The 21,703-nt window shown below is 37.8% G+C and overlaps 4 protein-coding genes across 8 annotated transcripts; 2 read left to right on the plus strand and 2 right to left on the minus strand.

Annotated features, from left to right (window-relative positions):
- Positions 1–38: 38 nt before the first annotated feature.
- LOC119997935 (phospholipase D Y-like) lies at positions 39–3,478 on the plus strand. Its single transcript, XM_038845168.1, has 7 exons — positions 39–396; positions 498–702; positions 919–1,120; positions 1,470–1,663; positions 2,040–2,193; positions 2,483–2,647; positions 2,869–3,478. The coding sequence occupies exons 1-7, from the start codon at positions 57–59 to the stop codon at positions 3,322–3,324; spliced, it is 1,716 nt and encodes a 571-aa protein (XP_038701096.1). The 5' UTR covers positions 39–56; the 3' UTR covers positions 3,325–3,478.
- Positions 3,479–4,097: 619 nt separating this feature from the next.
- Positions 4,098–6,654, minus strand: LOC119997936 (chorismate mutase 2). The gene is made up of 6 exons (XM_038845169.1): positions 6,483–6,654; positions 5,986–6,209; positions 5,767–5,853; positions 5,528–5,671; positions 5,193–5,285; positions 4,098–4,521 (listed from the first exon to the last, which is right to left on the minus strand). The coding sequence occupies exons 2-6, from the start codon at positions 6,193–6,195 to the stop codon at positions 4,291–4,293; spliced, it is 765 nt and encodes a 254-aa protein (XP_038701097.1). The 5' UTR covers positions 6,196–6,209; positions 6,483–6,654; the 3' UTR covers positions 4,098–4,290.
- Positions 6,655–8,291: 1,637 nt separating this feature from the next.
- Positions 8,292–19,940, plus strand: LOC119997460 (formin-like protein 18). 5 transcript variants are annotated; one of them, XR_005468001.1, is made up of 18 exons: positions 8,295–8,856; positions 9,294–9,994; positions 10,970–11,191; positions 11,279–12,987; positions 13,087–13,216; positions 13,433–13,504; positions 14,136–14,234; positions 14,339–14,380; positions 14,943–15,023; positions 15,114–15,164; positions 15,267–15,348; positions 16,488–16,582; positions 16,789–16,860; positions 16,958–17,074; positions 18,004–18,072; positions 18,180–18,246; positions 18,432–18,894; positions 19,804–19,940. XR_005468001.1 is itself a non-coding variant. In XM_038844507.1 (17 exons), exons 1-16 carry the CDS (start codon positions 8,784–8,786, stop codon positions 18,239–18,241), a joined length of 3,672 nt encoding a protein of 1,223 aa, XP_038700435.1. In that variant the 5' UTR covers positions 8,294–8,783; the 3' UTR covers positions 18,242–18,246; positions 18,432–18,573. The 5 variants fall into 5 exon arrangements, 3 of the variants coding, with proteins under 3 accessions (XP_038700435.1, XP_038700433.1, XP_038700434.1); XM_038844507.1 differs by lacking the exon at positions 19,804–19,940 and having other exon boundaries at positions 8,294–8,856; positions 18,185–18,246; positions 18,432–18,573; XM_038844505.1 differs by lacking the exon at positions 19,804–19,940 and having other exon boundaries at positions 18,432–18,970.
- On the minus strand, positions 19,114–20,477 carry LOC119997462 (probable WRKY transcription factor 40). The gene is made up of 4 exons (XM_038844508.1): positions 20,305–20,477; positions 19,982–20,185; positions 19,790–19,906; positions 19,114–19,626 (listed from the first exon to the last, which is right to left on the minus strand). Exons 1-4 carry the CDS (start codon positions 20,332–20,334, stop codon positions 19,258–19,260), a joined length of 720 nt encoding a protein of 239 aa, XP_038700436.1. The 5' UTR covers positions 20,335–20,477; the 3' UTR covers positions 19,114–19,257.
- Between the last annotated feature and the right edge of the window lie 1,226 nt (positions 20,478–21,703).

Consider the following 21,703-nt stretch of genomic DNA (forward strand, 5'->3'; position numbering starts at 1 on the left):
ATAGTTTGCTTTATGTGTAGTGGACGTAGGATTGTATCTATATTGTTAATTTTCCAATGACTAAAAAACCAGATATGGCGGAGAGCATTATGGTAATATGCCATTTCGATACGTTCAAACGATATAGTCAACTTATGACCGCCAATTTAAAGAGGATAGTTAGTCTTGGACTCTTCAGTTCATTGTTTCATACGCGAACACAAGCAGCACAACGTGAACAGAAGAATATGAAACCCCGATACCAAATCACCATTTGCACTCTCGTACTCCTCTGCACCGATCTCGTTTCTCCAAGCGTATCTGAATCTTCACCGGAGAATTGTAAAGCATGGCTTGTCCAGTCAATTCCCACCGACATGCCAGAACTCCCTCGCATCCCAGGCGTTCTCTCCACCGGTAAAATTTGCAACAACCATACTTAAGGTTGAATTCTATTATTGATCCAGTTTTCTGCGTTTCCTGTCACAAAATGGGTGTGCTTTTGTTTGTGTTTTCAGGGGATGTGTTACGTTGGCTGGCCCAGAACTCTACCACGAAGTTGGATGTAATGGCGCAGTACTGGCAGCTTGTAGCCAGTCCCGAAGATCCTCGTTCGGGGGACTATGGATACTCCGGAGCCGACATGCATAAATTAGGGGCTGATGAAGGTGTCAAGGTCTATGAGGCCCTCAATAACGCTGCCAATCGCAATGTTAGTATCATGTATTTTGGATTCAATGACCTAAATTTAATCAGAGATATTAAGAATGAGCATCGGAAAGTATCTTGGGACAAATACAGTTATCTGTAACTTCAAAAGAATAGGTTAGCTAGTTTTGAGTCATTTATCCTTAAATGTATTATCGTCTTATAAGACCTTATATAACAATACGTTGAAGAGTAAAATTCTCTTTTCTTTGTGATCTCAATATTGTTTAGGCTGCTGTCTCACAACGGAGTGTATCCAGATTATACAGCAGAACCTTCTAGCCTTGCTTCTGGGAGGCCAAATGTGAAAAATGTGACTCTACTTCTTGAAAATTGGTGGGGTTCTGGCATAGTCCACACAAAAGTTTGGATATCAGATCGTCAAGATGTGTATATAGGATCTGCAAACAATGACTGGAAATCTCTCACACAGGTACTCAGACCACACATTAGAGTTTCTAGCTGTCAGTATTTTCTCTGTTATCTAATCGTACTAGGATAGAGCATTAAGTTTACCGAGATTGTTAGGTTTAAGAGTTCAAATTAAATCGGGCAGAGCATCCCGAATGCAGAGATAGAAGGAAAAAAAAATTCTTATCTTGAAAGTTTATTGAGGACCCTTTATAATTCTATTTTTGATATTTACATCCTTTCCAACTTTCATATGCGGTTGATTATTTTATTTAGTGTTGTTCTTTTGGTACTATCGAAATTCTCCATTTTATTTGTTGATATCAGCATGTAGGCCTTAGTTGAATATTGTTATTGCCAAATATTTATAGGTGAAGGAAGTTGGAGTTTATCTAGTTAATTGTTCAAAAGTAGCAAAAAGTGTGGAGACTTACTTTGACAATCTTTGGAAACTTTCATCACTTAACTCAAGCGAGAACACAGCAACAGTGTCTGATCATCAATGGCAGATCAATAGGACGGTTCCTTGCTGGTCACATTTCATTGACAGTAAATCAAGATGCAGGTACTTTTGATGCAAGATTTTGAATTCAGTTTCTTTAGCCAAGTGTCCGGATTCTTTATTGTACAATCCTACTCTGCTGTGTTTTGTGGTATTAGAATTTTGCGTTCTATTTCTTGCAAATTTTAGGGCTTGTGTGATGTTTTGGAATTTTTTGCTCTAAATAGTCCTCATTGCCTGAAAGCATTTATAATCAAAATTCGAATTTGTGTAGTTTTGGAATGCACAGTCTAAAAAGAAAAAACATAGTGACAAGGTTGTTTGGAGATATGCAGGATTGTTTTAACTTTCGTGTGGTAAATTCAAGTTTATCTAGAACGTCAGAGATTGTAGTAGTCTATTTAAGTTCCATTGATCCCTCTTGTTTCTTTCATGACAGATCTCCTCTGCCTCGATATTTGGAGATTCCGCATGTAACAGGCTATCCTGCACTATTAGACCCACATATGTTTAATTTGGCTATAGAGACTCCGGGAAACAATTGCTCGACTTTCCAGCCTCATTTAAGCTACCTCTCTTTTGCTCCTCCTGAGGTAACCAGTGCTTCAAACATAGTTGATCATTATTATTTTTTGGTTCTGGTGTTTTGCTAGAATTAAAAGTGTGTTTTTTTTTTGGGGAAACTGAATGCTCACTTTTTTTGCATGTTATTCCTTGTTTGTGGTTATTTAGCGCAGATTCTGTTTATCGTATCTGAAGCATTCCTATAGAGTTATCAAGTCGCCATTGCTTTTGTATCTATGTTCAAATTATTATAGGTCTCAAAATTGTGCGTATTATGCTTTTTGTCTCACACATCCTGATACCATACATGGTTGGCAGCTCTTATTTGCCAGGTTCCTGGCAGATGAACAGGCTTGGGTGGATACAATAAAATCTGTAGGAAGTGGAGCAACTGTAAGGATTAATACTATGGACTGGCTTGGTCAATCCCAGTTTACAAAGCAGACTGTATATTGGGCTTCCCTTTCCTCTGCTATTTCTGAGGTGAACTTTTATCTTTTGACTTTAAATATCCTTGAATGTTGAGAATCAGCGGTTCAAAGACAAAAGGCTTTCAAGCCGACCAATGTTCAATATTCCCTTTATGCTCTCGTTACTACTGGAGGCCAATGTTACCTCCCCCATGATTTCCACAGCAGCTCTTCTTTGACATCCCAACCACACTCTTTCGATTATTAACTTCCGCTGTTTTGATGAATTTGTAGGTTGTCTTCTCCAAGCATGCAACAGTCAAGGTACTTGTGGCATATTGGGCACACTTTATCAACAGCACAGATCAGTATCTGAGGTCTCTTTTGTACTCCAACGTACTCTGCAACTCATCAACCTACAACAAGTGTGCTGGTAAAGTTGAGATCAAGTATTATATAGTTCCAGGCTATAACCTGACCGGTCCTGCCATTCGGAATGGAACCAGCACTGGAAATATTTATCCAGGCTATACCAGAGTCAACCACGGAAAATATGCAGTTAGCGATGTTCGAGCACACATTGGAACCAGCAATCTGATATGGGATTACTTCTATACAACTGCTGGTGTTAGCTTTGGAACATACAATCCTGCCATTGTCTCACAACTCCAAGCAATTTTCGATGCTGACTGGAATTCACCATATGCTGTTCCAGTTGAAGAGTTTAGTGGTCATGCTTATTCAAGCTGATAGAATAGAATCTCTCAAGAAAGCATATGCACATATTTATTGACCAGACCACGTTTGCTTGATCAAGTGAATAAGTTTGTCACTAAAGAACCCAACATTGTCCTGATGGGCCTTTTATGGGCTTAAATTAATGTACCATTTCGTTTCTCATTCATTTATGACCAGATTAATGTACCAAGGCTTTGACCAGTTCAGGCCTTTTATGTCTTCATGAAGGCCCAATTGCAACTTCAACGGGCTTCAATTAGGCTCAATCTCTCTTTCAAATGGGCCTAAAGCCTGTTCCTGGAAACTCAGCCCATGCGGCAAACAATACACGCGGCACAGCTTTCCGCTCGGGGGACTTCAGCCGTTCCTTGAGCGAGAGTGCCAAGCAAGGCGAAGGCGAAGGCGAAGGCAGCATGGGTAAATCCCCCTGGTGATCTAAAATTAAGTAGTGCGACCCTCCAACTTTAGAAGAAGTAACTAAAGACATGGGTATCCACCCCACTTGGTGATCTTGAGCCTGAACTTGTTGCTCCCTATGGCATTGCGAGAAGGCAAAACACAGAAACTGATTTTTGTAGTTACTTGAAGTGAAGCCACTATGAGCTCTGCCAGAAATAATTCCTTGCAATAGTTGTTGTAAGGTCAATGCTCCATTTGAACGTATTTGGTGAGAAGTGAATGTTATTAACCAGTATGGTCAATGCTTCAAACCTTTTGGATTACTATGAAATCTGCAAAGAAATCCAAAATACTCTCTATATATTTGCTGTGAACATATTCAGGGCTAGCAAGAATGACATGAAATATCATCTTTATAACTTAGTGTACAACCACAACACTGTAACAATGAGAAGGGGACGACATCCTAAATGATTTTATCAAGATAATAGGGGTACGTTCTAAACTTGAATGAGCTCGTAGCGGCATTTCCTTATTATTCTTTTATGAATGACTATTTGACAAAGTCCTAAAAACGTTTCAATCCAAGCGATGGAGAAGGTACTCAACTTGAACGAGCTTTGTAAGAGGCATTATCCATTCTTCATAGAGGCGAGAAACTACATATGGATCAACCTTGCACTTCACTTTCTTGTCATTGTGGTTAAGGCTGACCTCTTGTCCAAAAGCCAATGCCTTCTTCTGAACTCTTTTCTTCACCATCTCTTCTACATTCTCAAATGTCAACAACTTCATCAACGCATCCCTGTCCTAAAACAACCATGAGACAGCCTTTTAGACTATTAATACAAATATATCATTTACTTGTGAAAATCATATGGACTTGGGTGAAAGTTTCAGGGAAAAAAAATTCAAAAATAAAGGTTGCATATAACTCATCCGGAGATTAGAGAGCTTGATGTTGCATATTAGGAATAAAGTTGTAAGCAGAATCGCTATCAAGGCATCCATTCTATTCCAATAAGTAGCATGCAGCGCAATGTTGGGATGAATTGCATAAAAGATATGGTTGAAAAATCATTATAACCAAACACATGTAAATCAAAGTAAATCTTCAGGCTTTTCCAAATACCATATTCATAATCACAGTAAAACCTTGTCTGTCACCCTTTGAAAAAAAATGGCAAACAGTAACTAATAACTAACAACAAATAGTTGCATCTGTATAGAAGTTCTTAAGCATCAGCAGATTCCGTAGTATGTTGATGACCAAAAAGAGTTGTAGGATGCAACCTAGAGGTCACATGTTCAATTCCTGCAAACAGACATGTGGGGTTAAGGTATGCATACATCTTGCATGTCCCTGATCCCACCTACTGTGGGAGCCTTGTGCACAACAATCGTTGTCCATGACCAAAAAGAATAAATCCATCAGTAATTAAACACAACTATTATAGTTCCTTAGGTCGAAGCTGGAATACCTTGGTGCGAATAGCAGGCTCATAGTCTTGTTGAGCATCCCTGAACTTAACCTCTGCCACAAATTTACCATAATGGATTCTTCTAGATAGGGCCTGCAAGGGTGTTACAACAGCTTTTATATTCGGTACCAGCTCCATGTTCAGTCCTCCAGAAATGATACCCACTGACGAGATAAAAATTCTTTATTCAAAAGCCTTAAAGACACCAATTAAACACGAAGTTCAAAATGACCAATACAGGTTTTGGACAAGTAAGGATATCCCATTAGCAGCAGATAGATTATCGATGATAGAACTGCTATGATTATAGTGTTAAACATCAAGGGAAACATCACCTGCAAACAACTTAGATCGCTTGCAACAGCTGAGGCATAGTTGCCGTCATCACCAACAACAGTGAATAGTGGAAGCAGTTCATTGAAGTACAAGTCCCATATGCGCTTGTTTATATTGATGGAGGCAGCTGCAGGATACAAAACCTATATTTGGAATGAGCTACAAATTAACAGAACATCTTCGTAACTTTTGAGGAATCATGTTAATCATAACCGGAGAGCATTGGAGAATAGATTACCTTCGGATAGTCGTGAGGAGGCACCAAGGATGGTGGAAGATTTTCTGGGAAGAATTGATGTTCTTCTGGATTTTGAAATCTCCCAGCCTGTTAAGGTATCAAATCATTGCTGTGGTTTTATGAAATTCAAGCATAGTAATTATAAGTGAAAACCAAATCAGCGAGTTCGGTTACACAAAATCATAATAGATAATAAAATTCAGTCTGACTGACGGTGACCTTGGCCTGGAGAGCCTCAGTTTCTTCAATGATGAAACGCGCCAATGAGCCAGAGAAACCCTGGACCAAGCCCAAGGACTCATCGTAGCCTCGAGAATTGATAGGAAACTTGGATCGCTCTATCAAACTGAAGATGATGGTGTCTTCTTGCCTGATCAGGGATTCTCTTATCGATTCTAGTTTCAAACTACTGGCTCCCGAATCATCCATTGAACAATCGAACCCTGCCTCGAGAATATTTCGACAAATTAGAACAAACATAATCAGTATAAACAGCTTGCACAAATTTACCCAAAAAAAATGGGGAAAACTTGGAAGCAAAGAGGGTTCAACATTGCAATAATTGATTTTGGTACTAGAAAACGTGAACAACAAAAGGGGAAACAGAGAAACTGGGATCTGATTGAACCAACTTTTGAGATGTACGCATTCATGGGGATTCTTATCGATTATTAGAGGAGTGCCGGAATAACAAGGTTGAGATGTTAATTAATTACCTGAAACAAGAGTTGCTTTCCTTCTCGTTTTCTCGGTAACCAAACAGAAACAGAAACAGAATCGGTACTCGCAACGTCGAAGAAAAGAGGAACAAAGTGGTGGGTATGCGTAGTGCGCACCAACTTGCTTCTGAGGTTCGTTGACTTGACGAAGTGTGCCCTAACCGTTACCTTGTACGGCAACGGTCATTTTATTTTCCCGGCCTTTTAAAAGATTGGACCGCTAAATCTATTTTATAGTAATACATGTTTTCTTTGTTTTTTCAATTCGTAATTAAATGATTTTTCTAAGAAATTACGATAAATTAGTGTTTAAATTAATTATTAATTAGTTTTATTATGAATAGTAGAAAATCGTCTGGAACAGATATCAATTAGCGTTTAACAGTGTGCAAATTGGACACAAAAAAAATGTTCACTAAAAATGTTTAAAATGTTAATCTCGAACTTCCAAAAATAACTGATTGGTGAATTTCCAAGATAAAATATTACTGAGTTTAGTTGCCTGAATTATACAATGTTCCAACTAAACATCCAAACACTAACAAGTCTGGTTTTACTCAAATTTAATTAGAGATATTAAGAATGAGCATGCAAACTGGTTTATACTTAATAAGCTTGAGTGACTCTGTCTTCGTAGGATCATTTGATGCACATTAAGATGTTGCATTTCATGCTCTAACTGGAATTTTAATCCAGATTTCTCTTTCATGAAAATCTGCAATAGGTTTATAATAAGATACAAGCTTCATTTGGTATAGCGATTGCATTGCCGTAATCTCTAGCGATTAGACTAACCCATAAATTCCAGAAAAAACAATCTAGACATGCTAGTGATTACGCTCACCTAAAATTTCTTAAAGGAAGCTTATTTTTACAATTACACAAGCACACAAGCTTTCTCTTGAATCTCATCCTATTTTATTTTATTTTTAAATATAAATCTTTGTCAACTTTAAAAATATTATCAAACACCTGACCTTTTTTTTTTATATATAATTTATGAACTAGTTTATTTATTTTTATTTTTACAAATTATATGTTTAATTTATTATTTTTTCCAAAATATAAACTCCACCAAAGAAAACCACAGTATAGATGGAAGTTGTATTCATCAACGTCAGGTCTTTAGACATCATAAGAGTTCCTCTCTTCTTAATTTCCCTTATATACTCATCAACGTATGAAAGGTATCCTCCACCATCCCACAAAGCAGAGGTTTAGGTTCAACCTAGATATGATGAACTCCAATGATAAATGTAACTTCAAGAGAGATGTGAAGTTACATTTGTAAAAGTAAGACCTTTGTCTTTGTCTTTGTCTTTGTCTTTGTCTTTGTCTTTGTCTTTGTCTTTGTCTACACAGCAAAGAGATTAGGGAACAACTAATGAGATTACGACAAAGTACCTTTCTATCTCCGAAGTGACTACGAACAGGCAATGTGAGGGATTTACTGTCTGTCCAATCAACTTCTAACTTGACACACATACACAAATAAGATAGTGTGGGCCCAGCAGGCCTAACTAAACTGGGCTTCGGGCCTTTGCTCCCCCACACATATCTCGCCATGTAACGTGCCAAGCAACCAATAAGGGTAAAATGGGTAACGAATGATTATGATCTTTAATTATTTATCCATCATTTTACATCTTAATCCAATAATTTTTTTTTGTAGTAAAATGGAATTTATGGGACTATACTAGTTTATTATATTTCTCGAAAAAACTCAAAAAAGTAGTAAAGCAACGCGAATTTTAGCGGAAAATACGACCCTCTTTGAATAGGTTAAATGCCGTTTTAATGGCGAAAGTGCGGAGAGAGAGATATAGAGACAAATGAAGAACGCTTTCACTTTTCAGGGACACATCATTCTCAAACAAAAAGATTATAGAGCCAGAGATTTCACACAAAAGACACAGAGACAAACTTCAGATCCTTGGATCCCCATATTCCCTTAACTACCGCCATTGCCACACCCCCCTCCAACAACGTTGAATAGTCTTACCTCTTCTCATCCTCCGGTCCCTGTGATTGATTGAAAGCCAAGCCTCTTATTCTCTTTCGAAAACGTCAATGTCAAGAAAATTACAATGTCCACAAGGTGTTTCCTTAGGAACCCAGTAAAATACATGCCTCTGGTTCCCCATTTTACACTCTCTGCACTGCCATCATTGGGAATGTTTGTGCGATCTGTATGTATATGAGCTGATACGGGTCTCTGTTTGTTGGGTGCAAATGTGTGTTCTGTTGGACCTTTTGTGGGTGTTCTATTGCCGGTGAGTTAAGCGGATCTTGAAGGATATGGCGCTGTTTAGGAAATTTTTCTATAGAAAACCGCCTGATGGACTCCTGGAGATATCTGAGAGGGTTTATGGTAAGCTCTTGACTGGTTGAATCATTGTGCGTTTCGATTATTTAGGGTTCAAGATAAGTGGATTGTGTTTATTTTTCTTTTTTCATGTTGCATTTTATGCGGGATTGGTGCCAAACAACGGAGTTTTCAACAGTTTTACGTACGTGGAAGTTTTTGGATGGCGAATGTTTAGTTTATTGATAAAAAATAAAGTTCAAAACCCTTGGCAGTAGTAAACTTTGGGAGTAGTAAACTTTGGTACTTAACTGGGAGACACGGTGGCCATTGCATTAGGGGTTTATCATATGTTAGTTGTTGTGCTATTACTGATAGTGAATGTGTAGCTTTACATTTCTCTGAATTGTTGCTACTTTGTTTTACTTGCTCTTATACCGTAGAAGGCATTGATAATTTATGCCATTTTTGCGGTAATAATGCTACGTCATGTACATCTGCAGTTTTTGATTGCTGTTTTACCACGGATGTCTTGGAAGATGATGAATACAAAGCCTATCTGGGAGGCATTGTCGGTCAACTCCAGAATCATTTCCCTGATGCTTCATTCATGGTGTTTAATTTCCGTGAAGGGGAAAACCAAAGCCAAATTGCCCATGTATTATCAGATTATGATATGACTGTTATGGATTATCCTCGTCAATATGAAGGTTGCCCTTTATTGACATTAGAGATGATACATCACTTTTTGAGATCAAGTGAAAGCTGGCTTTCACTTGGGCAACAAAATTTGATCTTGATGCATTGCGAGCGAGGTGGGTGGCCAGTTTTGGCCTTTATGCTTGCTGCGCTTTTGATATATAGAAAGCAATTCACGGGAGAGCAAAAAACTTTGGACATTATCTACAAGCAAGCCCCTCGAGAGCTTTTGCAACTGATTTCACCCCTGAATCCACTGCCTTCTCAACTGAGATACCTACAGTATGTCTCAAGAAGGAATGTAGGCTCTGAATGGCCTCCACTAGATAGAGCACTTACGTTGGACTGTATTATACTTAGATTCATTCCCAGCATGGATGAGGACGGGGGTTGCCGTCCAATTTTTAGGATATACGGACAAAATCCTTTTATGGCTGCTGATCGGACTCCCAAAGTTCTGTTCTCAACACCAAAAAGGAGCAAACTTGTTCGTCGTTTCAAGCAGGTGAGATTGTATTGTTTTGCAATGAAACAATGGATATCTTTGTTTCCTTTCTCCCTTTACTTACACTGGTCACCCTCAGAAGCAGTGATAATGTCTCTAATCCTTATACAGAGTTGGGAATACATTTTTCATGTGTTTTTAATTCACAAAATTTCCCAAACCATGGTTGTGATGTTTCTTAGGAATGCATCAATGCATGCTCTGAAAACTTAAATCTCAATGTGATCACAGCATTTTGTCAAAGCGACTGTTGTCCTTCTCTGAATCTTACCTTTCATGGTTTTATCAAAATGATATGATACATCCTTTATGGAGATGGATACTTATGCCGTCAAATATGTCATCCATGCTCATTGTGTCCTGGCAAGAGGTTTGCCTTTGCCTTATCTTTTTTTTGGGTGGTCTGGAAAGGTCTACAAAGAAACTGTAACCATATCATTGTTCTATAGACAAACATACGAACAGGTTTCAGAGCTGTGTCTAACAGGACACTGTGTATAGATAATTCTAGCTGTCTGTCTCTAAGATAGAGGAGTATTCATCTAACGAATGGACTTTTGATTCATACTTTACTAATATAGGTATCATGGCTAACTATCATGAGAAATGTCATGTAAGATTATATGTCATTATTGCCATAGGAGTGTCGAGGGTTGGTTTCTACTTCTTCAGTTGCAAATATGTGAAACATGAAATTCCACAGTGAGGCTTTGATTTGACTGGGTCACAAAGAATATTGGCAAAGCAACAACATGTTCTGTCCCCAGGTGTAAGTAGGAAAAAAAAGTGAAATTTCAGTAAATGTCTATCAGATGTCTTACTTTACTATGTATGCATGTTGCCTATCATCTGTATTTATTTACTTGTTAAATGTCTACTAGTGGATTACCGTTCTCCTTCTCATTCGGTAACCTGAAAGTACATACATGTTCATTTTCTAAGTCAAAAATATAATTGATGCATGTATTGTTGCAGGCAGATTGTGAATTAGTTAAAATTGATATCAATTCCCACATACAAGGTGATGTTGTGCTGGAATGTATCAATTTGGATGCCGATCAAGAACGAGAGGAGATGGTGTTTCGGGTCATGTTCAATACAGCCTTCATAAGATCAAATATTTTGATGCTTAACCGTGATGAAATTGACATTTTATGGAATGCTAAGGATCAATTTCCAAAGGACTTCAGAACAGAGGTATCTCCTTCCTTAACTCTTATCATTATAATGCTAGATCTAATTAGTTCTACTCAGAGGCAATTAATTCTTTGTGCGTGGTTGAAGATTCTTTTTTCAGAGATGGATTCTTCCTCTTCTTTTACTTCAATTGATTTTCCGGGTATAGAGGAGAAGGATGGACTTCCTATGGAAGCATTTGCTAAAGTTCAAGAGATCTTCAGTAATGCGGATTGGCTAGAGATAGATCCAAAGCCAGACGTAGCAGCAAATGTGCTCCAGCAGATAAAAGCATCAAATATCCTCCTAGAAAATTTGGAGAGTAGTTTTCCCAGCATGACAAAAACAGCCAATATTCAACTTGAATCGGGTCTTGAAAATTTTGAAGAGAAAGGCGAATTAAAAGCATCGGAGAACAACAAACTTTTGATAAGCATGGCCGAGGAGAGAGATGTTATATCCTCTTCTAAGCCATCTTCTGATGCAAATTCAATTCAAAAGAAGGTTGAACCCCAGGAATTGCATATTGCTCTCCAGCGACCAGCTCAATCTAAAATCATATCCCAGCGACCAGCTCATACTTCGGTGTCTGATGCAAATTCAATTCAAAAGAAGGTTGAACCCCAAGTTACCGCTCTCCAGCAACCAGCCCAATCTAAAATCATATCCCAGCGAGCACCTCATACTTCAGTGTCCTCTCCAGTTTCATATGGTAATTCCCTGCAAGGGTCACCTGTGCATATATCAAGATATCATAGTGCACCCTCAGCCCTCGGCATTACAGCTCTCTTGCATGATCATAAAACATCCAGTAGAGAACAAATGCATCCTGTGACATCATCCCTAACTTCGGTTAGTTCATTGCCTTCTGCCGCAAGTATACATAAACCTATGCAGGTTGGTCATGTGTCCACTTCGGAGCCACCATCTCCTCCTGTTTTGCAATCTTCTATTGTTGCTGCTACAAGCATTATAAAAACTTCCATAATTCTTCCCTCTCCCTCTCTCTCTCCTAAAACAGCTTCAAATACAACAGATTCTTCATCTGTACAACATCCTGAAACTGGATCTCTAGCTGGAGATCGGTTGTCAATGGCGCGCCCTTCCCTACCTGCATTTCCTTCTCATTCTGGTTCATTTCCTTCTCCAGCAGTCAAGAGCCCATATTCAACTCCTCCGCCCCCTCCTCCCCCACCTTTATTTTCAGAGGAATTCCACCCATGTTTATTCAAGAACTCTTTCTCAACTCCTCCTCCCCCGCCTCCACCTCCTTCTTTTCCAGGCTCATCTCCACCTTCTGCTGTTAGGAGGTCAATTTCGACTCCCCCTTCTCCTCCACCACCCCCTGCTGTTGCTTCATCAATTGTTGCTTCAGTATCCATTAAGAGCTCGGCTGTTTTGCCTGGACCTCCTACCCCTCCTCCTCCCCTTTGTTCTGGTCCTATTTTAGGTTCCAATAGTTTAAGTTCTGCACCTCCACCACCCCCTCCCCCTATTTCTGCTCGAAAGGATTTGTCTTCTAATAATTCTCCTCTAGTGCCACCCCCTCCTGCTCCGTTTGCCAAAGGATTATCAAAAACAGGTGGTGCATCTTCACAGTCTCACTCAGGATTTAGTAATGGAAACGTGCCTCTAGTTCCTGGGCCACCTTCTATGGGCTCTTTTGGTGCAAAAGGACGGGGAATATCACGCACAAACCCCAAAAATCAGGTTCAACCTAGAAAGGCGAACCTGAAGCCCTATCATTGGCTAAAGTTAACAAGGGCCATGCAAGGAAGCTTATGGGCCGAGTCACAAAAGCCTGATGAAGCTTCCAAGTAGGCATCATTAACGGCATTTGTCCTCTTTATTGTCCATTTTAGTTCAGATTGTAATGCAAGCAGGATAAAGGTTATGCTTTGTATTTGCCTTGCTAGGGCTCCAGAATTTGACATGTCAGAACTTGAGAATCTCTTCTCAGCAGCCGCTCCAAATTCAGATAATGGAGCCAAAGGAGGAAAATCAAATCGCCGTTCCTCAGGACCTAAGATTGACAAAGTCCAGCTGGTAAAGTGTAATTTTTGACATGATTGAGCCTGTTATGATTAATGTATATTTTATGGGCTCATGTTTGTCAATGTTGGGACATAAATTTGTTAGAGCTTAATTTTTCTTTAAATCCATGGATTTATTGTGTGTTTTCACGTACATTGACATGATTTAGTGATCTATTTGCAATATGTCTCTAATTGCTATGTCATGATGTAGTTTCTGTTGTTGCAGATTGAGCTAAGGCGGGCTTATAACTGTGAAATCATGCTTTCAAAAGTCAAAGTTCCCTTATCTAGTTTGGTGGTAAGCTGACCTTATGTTACTTGTTTGGCAGTTAATGCCTTTTAATTGTTGGAGATTGCCTGAGGTTGCCCTGCACAAAATCATCATCATTATCATGACCATCAAAGCCTTCATCCATAAACATTTTGGGGGTTGGCTACATGAATGAATAAGCATCTTCTGTCCCATCGCAAATGCCACACTGTAACTCCGACTATCTATTGTTATTTAATAGATGTTTTACTCGCATTTTGATCTGTAAACCTTTTTCTTAAAATATTTTTGGTATTTGTCTTTTTGTTAATCTATATCATAAAACTGGCATGTTGTCAATAATCGCTCAGAATTTCGCTACTCCTCTGCGTTGCTACAGCTTCTGTTTACAATACAACCTACTAGGGTCATCATCAGGATGCCACGCCTGTCTCACCTTCACTTTAACACTTCACTGTTGTGGCAACTAGCATTGCTCCTCTTCTTTGCTGCTACCTACTACAACCTGTTTAATCAGTCACTTCACTATTCCTAGAAGTTGTTTGCAAATGCATTTGTGTCTTAGTTTCACTTCCTGCATGCAAATACAATAAATTATACAATCTTGCTTTGTATGTGATTTCGTGATGACCATTGTAACTATGCCAATGTCTTATAGAGTTCGGTTCTTGCCTTGGACGATTCAGCACTAGATGTTGATCAGGTTGATAACCTGATTAAGTTTTGTCCAACAAAAGAAGAGATGGAACTGCTTAAGGTATGAAAGATGTATACTTCTGATCTTTCTTATGTCCTCCGCTTCAATATCTCCACATATGATCTTCCATCTTTTTTGATTAGCATTAGCATTTTCAATTTCAGGGTTATAATGGAGATAAAGAAAATTTGGGAAAATGTGAACAGGTAAGACAATAATAGATGCTTTTCTTAGAAACTCTCTTTTTATATGCCAGTTCTTTAGGATGACGTGTAACCACACCGAGCTAGGCCATATATATACCCTACCCTCTGTCCCTCTTAGAGTAAACCTTGGATACTAGTAATCATCCACAACTTTCTGCATTAAGTTACGACCCGAGTTGCATGAGTTATGCTGTCTACTGATTCGTATTATGAATATTCAAGTTATCTTTATTGCCGACTTCTCCTTTCTGCATCAAGTTACGATCCGAGTTGCATGAGTTATGCTGTCTACTTATTCCTATTATGAATAGTAAAGTTATCTTTTTTGCCGACTTCTCCTTTAGTTATCCTTTCTATTAAATCAGTCAAACAACCATGAAGAAATATGTGCTGTTGATTGCATATTCTTTGGCCTATTATTGGAATTGTAGCCTTATTCCAGTAACGAATTGAACGGCCATGCATAGCCTGGGAAGTTCCCCTTGATATTTATATCATCTGGTCAAACATTCAGACAATTATGAATGCAGAGTGTTGATTGGCTCGTGTGTCTTCGTCGCAGTTCTTCTTAGAATTGATGAAAGTTCCGCGTGTAGAGTCAAAGCTAAGAGTGTTTTCATTCAAGATGCAATTTCACTCCCAGGTTAGAAGAGAACTTTCTGGTTCTATTGTTTTCCAGATGCTCTCTGTTGTTTTTGTTTCCAAGTTGAACATTGGCTCTCACTTCCATCAGGTTTCTGACCTTAGACGTCATTTGAATATTGTAAATTCTGCGTCTGAAGAGGTAAGCGCTTTTTTTTACTCATTTTTTCGTTTGATCAATGATAAGAGTCTTTCTTTGTCATATTAAATTACCATGCCACATTTCTTGTGTTGCCATCATCAGATCAGGAATTCAGTCAAGTTGAAAAGGATCATGCAAAATATTCTTTCCCTGGGCAATGCTTTGAACCATGGAACTGCAAGAGGTGAGTTGGAAATTTTTTCAAATACGATTTTTCTTTCTTATGAACCATAGAAACATATGAAATTGGACGCGCATGGTGTACACAGCATATGCTATTTAATGAACTAAGGGAAAAAAAAAAAGTTTTGACATGGATTATTGATCTAGTATATTAGCTGTGACTGGTGAAGAAAATGCTATAGAGAATGGAATATAGCGAATATGTTAACATCACAACTGAACAATAAAAACTACATCCATGAGAACTCTGAAATGTGAATATGAAGCTAAATGGAATCAGCATGCGCTGTTTCCCCTTCCAATGATGTTTACCTGAATAATCTCTGATGAATATGCACATCAGCATGAGTCTTTTAAACCCTGCTTATAGCACACATCTATCGCAAGAAAACTCCTAGGAGGGGCAATTTTAGCACAGGCTTTAGTTGTAGTCGAAGGACAGACTTATAACATGGATTAGGTAAATTAAGTGAGCTTCCTGATTGTATTAAAGTTTTACTGCGTAAAGTCTTTCCAATGCTTACAACAAGTTGATATTTCTGATATAGAATGTTTACAGAAATTGTACTCTTGTGCTGATCTAAGATTGTTCTTCAGATTTGATGATTAGCTGAATATAAACTTGAGGCTTAAATATACGTAACTTATCTCTATTGTATTGCACGTACATACATACATGAGACTTTTTTTTTTTTTTTTAGCCACATGCACGTACATATGTGGTCATGTTTGGGTTCATATAGTGGGGTATGCGATTGAATAAAGTAGATTTTTCTCCTTTTAAGGTAAATGGAACAATAATCAGCTTAGAATGTGCACCTTGATACGCTGTTTTTATAGTGACATAGATTAACCAAGTTCAAAGCCAGGCTAAAATTACCAATCAATTTTTTGGTTTTTCAACATTCATATCTGCAGATTGAATGACTGATACCTCATGTATGCTTAGAAAGCATGCTATCTGCAAGGATACCGCTATGCCCTTGGCTAAGAAATTAAAATCAGGAACCATATATTTATTGAATGAACCGTTTGATACTTAAATTGACAAATATCTTATCTATACTGTATATTTTTTGAGTGCATATATCTTACATTCTTGAATTATGTATCAGTATCCTTTTTATTTCATTTCTCTAGGTTCTGCAATTGGATTTCGATTAGATAGTCTCCTCAAACTCACTGATACACGAGCTCGGGACAACAAAACGACACTCATGCATTATCTTTGTAAGGTAATAAAGCTTTCTGCTTTTTACCTCAGCTAATTCCTTCCTGCCGAGTTGTTTTTCCTCGTAAACTTAGTATGAAAATTTTGTTTGCATCAAGTTGTTAGCCTATTCCCTGTTTCTGTTAACTATGGAAATCTAAGCCTTTCAGACTTTCGTCTTACAACAATCTATGGACTCTTTGGTGATGCATTTTACTTTTCATGCTGTAGGTACTTGCTGAAAAACTGCCTGAACTTTTGGATTTCCCAAAAGACCTTGTGAGTTTGGAGGCTTCAACTAAAGTACTCTCTCGCCTATCTTTTTTTCTGCTTCATTTTTGCAATATTTCGATTCTGTTACACTTGACATATGCTTAGAAGATAATTAATTTCAATGCAGATACAATTGAAATATTTGGCAGAGGAAATGCAAGCAATTAGTAAAGGGCTGGAGAAAGTTGTGTGGGAATTAACTGCCTCAGAAAATGATGGTCCAGTTTCAGAGAACTTTCGCCAGGTAATTACTCTAAAACAGCTATTGAATCTTCATGTTCTTGGATGAGGCTTCTCCATATCATGCTGCATGAAATTCCATCTGATTTTGCGATGCATTAATTTAAAGTTTCGAGGGGTTTATTTTATTTTTTTAAAACGTCAAGTATTTCTGCTGGATTGCTAAACAACCTTTCAATGTAAACAACAAGGTCCATACTCCAGTAGGAAGTACAATGTTTGTTGCATCACTTGTACCATTAAATAGTTAAGTAGGACTACATTGATCTTACACAATTTCATGTTGGCTGGTCTACGTTGGTGTTCAAAATTTTAGACGCTTGAGCTTCTATAATGGTAGTTGGATCAGCGATAGAAGAATTCAACTAGCTGGCCCAACTTGGTGGCTGCTGATGCCAAGTTGATTGGTAAATTTACATAAACATCCTGTGGCATTAGACTCCTTTAGTTAATGGAGATTAAATTTAATTTTAAGTTGAAGTCCAACCAAAATTAGTCCTGGGATCATTACGAAACCGGAACCATGTAAAGTTTGACAACCTAGGGTCATTTGCCATGCTGTATTAAAAGTATTTTGAACCCCAAATTCTGAGCATTTTCTTATATCTGTGGCTTCCATACCGTCAACCACATGCTAACATCGCATTTCTTCACTTGTACCGAGACATTTTTTCTCTTCAGAAAGCCCCTGAATAGGGATACATTTTGGAGCCCATAATCTTAGTAGCAACCACCTCGTGGATTCAAAGATGTAAATCTATGCATGGTGGATTGATAATCATTTATGACATTCTATTAGTATAAGTGTATAACATTGCTGAGAAGGCCATCAAACATGTGCATAGATGTTCACAGCCTATATTCAAGTAAACAGTTTGATTTTATATTTTGAAATGACTGATGCCAAATTTTGTTCTCCTTGGAGGTGCTCAGTCTCTGAAGGATTTCCTCAGTTTTGCTGAAATTGAAGTAAGGTCTTTGGCTTCACTTTACTCCACTGTTGTAAGTATGCATTATCGTAGAGAGCCGCTTCTAAGCATTATTATGTGTGCGCCCTGGCCCCTGTGAAATGCATGTTTTAATACACTTATGACTTTTGTCCTTTGTAGGGTAGAAATGCAGATGCATTGGCTTTTTACTTTGGGGAAGATCCGGCACGCTGTACTTTTGAGCAAGGTGACCTTCACTATTAACAATTTTGATCACTCACTTTCATTGTCAATGATAGTTGGACTTGGAGATTCATCATCTCAGAAAACTAATGTTCCAAGCATGAAAATCACATTTATATATTCTGCGTTAGTGTCCTTGTTTCTTCTAAGCATCTCGTTTCATGTTTTATTTTCGAATTCTTCTTGCAGTTGTGTCTACTTTGCTTAATTTTGTGCGGATGTTTATTAAAGCACATGATGAAAACCTTAAGCAGTTTGAGCTAGAAAAGAAAAAGGCACAGAAGGATGCCCAAAATGAAAAGTTGAAGATGAGTTCTCCCAGAAAGGAATCTGAACGCTTGGTACACACTCCCATCAAATAATCAAGTGTTACTGACCCTTTCGCTTGGTATCAGCTGTTTTCATTTGGATAAAATTCCATTTTACACCATGGATGAGAGCTTTTTTAAGAGGACCGAGGGCATAGTAACATGAAAACATGACAAGATCTGCAAATTTGATGAATGAAAGAGCATTTTGACAGGAAAAGGAAGCTCTTAAGGAAATATATATAGCTGGTGTATCTGCGATAAATATTAATATCAGATGTTGTTTGCCGTATTGTCCGATCTAATTGGAGAAATGGTGGCGTTAAAAGCCCTGTGCACGCGAGGTATCTCTTGAATTTTGTGGTGTAATTTTTGCTCTATTTGTTTCTTCATGCTAAATATGAGCTTCATTTTTTGTTTCGATACGTTTGTTCTTTACATTTTTTTATTTTTTTTCAGTTACTAGGAATGTGAATGTTTTTCATTACTTTGAATAAGAATTGACTAGTTTGTCTGCAGCACTTGCTTCTTTAGACACATTCTTCTATGGATTGGGATAAATCTAATCATTCAAACAGCCATTCATTTCCATGCAATTCCTTGGAGAAAAAAAAAAGAGAGTGGAAGAAAGGAAGTAGATTCTAGGGTTTTCTTTTTCCCTCCCTCTCTTTGCACTTGTACCGGAGTTTCAGAAATGATAGTAAGACTCACTGCCTTGTTGACTTGGCGAGGTCAGTGATGGAGCCTGCTATTGCTGCAGCTAGTGCTACTGTAAAGTTAGGATCTTTAGCTAATGATGCAACATATTCTTCAATACTTCTATGTTCTATGCTGTCATAGTTTTCTGGGACATGTTGAGGAGGGGGTCTTCTGGTCTCTTGATTAGAACCAGAAAGATTAAGTTCTAGGCTGAAAGGTGTTTTATCCTTGTCTTGACTGGGGACATCAGGCATGAAACCCGTCGCCAATCGATTTGGTGAGGACGAAGGTTGTCTTGGTGAACCATTGGGGGGATGGCTGTGTATTCCTTCATAAGTTGCAACAACAAAAGACTTTTCCTTCATGCATCTCTGAACCTAAAGAAACCCAGACAACATTAGAACAAATCTTACTAGGCAGTCAAATGAAATGACATCAAAACTCCATTCATGACATATGTAAGATAAAATCATTCTCATGTACCAAGTAGTCCTTGTGTGCAGTTTCGTTACATATAGTTTACGTTAAGAAAGTACGTACTTTCTTTTTGACAGGGCATTCGGGGGCCATGGAACATCTGTAATAAGCTCGAGGAGATGGATTATCCTTGGTAACCTTCTGTCCATATTTCCTCCATTGATATCCATCTTTAACAACCTGCAATGAAAACAAAAGAGTTGTAACATACCTTTAGTGATTGTAGATGTTAAAACAGATTCGTAGGAAACTTACTAGGCTCTTGTCCTTAGCATCGGCTTTGACAAACACTTGTGATGCCTTATTGGCTACTGTAACTTGTGTCCTCTGCTCTCTTTCTTGAATATAGGTTTGAAGATTGTTGTATCTACTGGTCATAACTTCAACCATTAATTGAAGAGCTTCGTTCTCTTTCCGACAACGCTCCAACTCTTGTTTGAGTTCTTCCACTTCCTTTATCTGTTACTTACCATATTATTGCATACAAATTAAGAAGATATGTTACCATACAATCACGCATGCATAAATATATGTTTTTTGTGTGTGTTATGGACTTTGAAGTAAGACTAGTTTCTTACCTTCCCTTTGTGAGAGGTTGAAGCAGCCATTGAAGTAGCTTCAATATGGATAAGTTGATAACCAGAAACAATTGTTTATATGTGAAGAATTCTGAGTCTGCAGAAGTAGTAGGTAGAATAAAAAAAAATAGAGGGATTGAACTTGGACTTGGTTATGATTTTGCCAGAGAAGTAGTTGAAATAGAGTGCATGAGAAACAAACAGATTCATGGGGTTTTAAAGAACCTTTTGAAAAGTTGAATTACGTATTAAAGAACATTTAAGCGTGCATGACATCATGTGACGATAAGTAAGTCAGTCCTAAGCTCCTTTTCTATTTTTCTCTCTTTCCAAGTTTGTGTTCGTTTTCTTTTCAAAAAAGAAAAAGAAAAAGAAAGTTTGTGTTCGTCTCTATAGATGTGCTACATGTTGGCAGATACGGACAAATCACACAGACTTTTTTTAAGTCTTCCCTCTTTTTCGAGAATCAGGGGTAGCCCTCCCAGAGTCTCAGGTGTTAGTACTATTCTTATCTAGGTGTGGGGTCCTGGTATTTGCCTATTGGCTCTTGTGGGGACGTGACCTATCACAATGTGACACACAAGCAGGCTGACACGCATATGGAAAAAAACTAGGAGCTAAACTATCAAGTCTAATAATAGAGAAGTGTTATCCTCACCCACCCTTTTTAGTAATTTCAATCCCAATAATTGATTTTTATTTTTTTATGTTATTTTACATTTGGTGACTCATATATGGCATTGACATCCAATTCTCAAGCGATGATAGTCTATCTGTTTCAAAAAATGTCAGTGAGTTATGGATAGAAAATGCACACTCGTAACCATCAAATAGGTTAACATACTCACCCCAAAATATTCTCAACTCACCAATCAAGTATTGTCGAACGTTGACTCATACATTATTGTCGTACCCTAATAACCCAGCAAACGAATGGGTTACTTCGTACAATGAACAACTTGTAGCATACATTAAATGTATCCGTCAATCTACTTTGATGTGATAGAATAAGTTATTTTATTTAATTGTTGGGAGTGGGAAAACCAATTATGAGAATACGAATCTAATGTCAAATCACAAGAAAATCAAAATAATTAAATATTAAATCAAAAATAAAATAATAAAAATAAATAGAAATCAATTATTGAGGGGTAAGATTACTAAAAAATGGGTAAGGATCTCACTTCTCTTAATAATACTCTTGGATGTATATTGCTATAATCTTTTTTTTATCATTTTCCTGTAATTATCCTGATAGACTTCTTGACCTCAGCAGTGGATCATTAGGTCTAATAACTATCATTAGTGCGTTGGGTTAATTATACTTTTCATCATCGAAAAATAGAGGTTATTCACTTTTAGCACCAAAAGATATTTTGTTATAATGTCATCATCCATT

This window comes from Tripterygium wilfordii, chromosome 4 (assembly GCF_013401445.1).
Source record: "Tripterygium wilfordii isolate XIE 37 chromosome 4, ASM1340144v1, whole genome shotgun sequence".
NCBI lineage: Eukaryota > Viridiplantae > Streptophyta > Magnoliopsida > Celastrales > Celastraceae > Tripterygium > Tripterygium wilfordii.

Excerpts from the sequence above, each read along its gene's own strand:
- LOC119997935 (XM_038845168.1), top strand. The coding sequence starts at position 57 with ATGACTAAAAAACCAGATATGGCGGAGAGCATTATGGTAATATGCCAT. Across the intron at positions 1,121-1,469 it reads ACTGGAAATCTCTCACACAG|GTGAAGGAAGTTGGAGTTTA; the intron begins GTACTCAGACCA and ends AAATATTTATAG. Across the intron at positions 2,648-2,868 it reads TTTCCTCTGCTATTTCTGAG|GTTGTCTTCTCCAAGCATGC; the intron begins GTGAACTTTTAT and ends ATGAATTTGTAG.
- LOC119997936 (XM_038845169.1), bottom strand. The coding sequence starts at position 6,195 with ATGGATGATTCGGGAGCCAGTAGTTTGAAACTAGAATCGATAAGAGAA. Across the intron at positions 5,854-5,985 it reads CTGAGGCTCTCCAGGCCAAG|GCTGGGAGATTTCAAAATCC; the intron begins GTCACCGTCAGT and ends ATACCTTAACAG. Across the intron at positions 5,672-5,766 it reads CTCCTCACGACTATCCGAAG|GTTTTGTATCCTGCAGCTGC; the intron begins GTAATCTATTCT and ends TTCCAAATATAG.
- LOC119997460 (XM_038844505.1), top strand. The coding sequence starts at position 8,784 with ATGGCGCTGTTTAGGAAATTTTTCTATAGAAAACCGCCTGATGGACTC. Across the intron at positions 13,217-13,432 it reads AGATTGACAAAGTCCAGCTG|ATTGAGCTAAGGCGGGCTTA; the intron begins GTAAAGTGTAAT and ends CTGTTGTTGCAG. Across the intron at positions 18,247-18,431 it reads ACGCTGTACTTTTGAGCAAG|TTGTGTCTACTTTGCTTAAT; the intron begins GTGACCTTCACT and ends TTCTTCTTGCAG.
- LOC119997462 (XM_038844508.1), bottom strand. The coding sequence starts at position 20,334 with ATGGCTGCTTCAACCTCTCACAAAGGGAAG. Across the intron at positions 20,186-20,304 it reads CAACCTCTCACAAAGGGAAG|ATAAAGGAAGTGGAAGAACT; the intron begins GTAAGAAACTAG and ends GGTAAGTAACAG. Across the intron at positions 19,627-19,789 it reads AATGCCCTGTCAAAAAGAAA|GTTCAGAGATGCATGAAGGA; the intron begins GTACGTACTTTC and ends GGGTTTCTTTAG.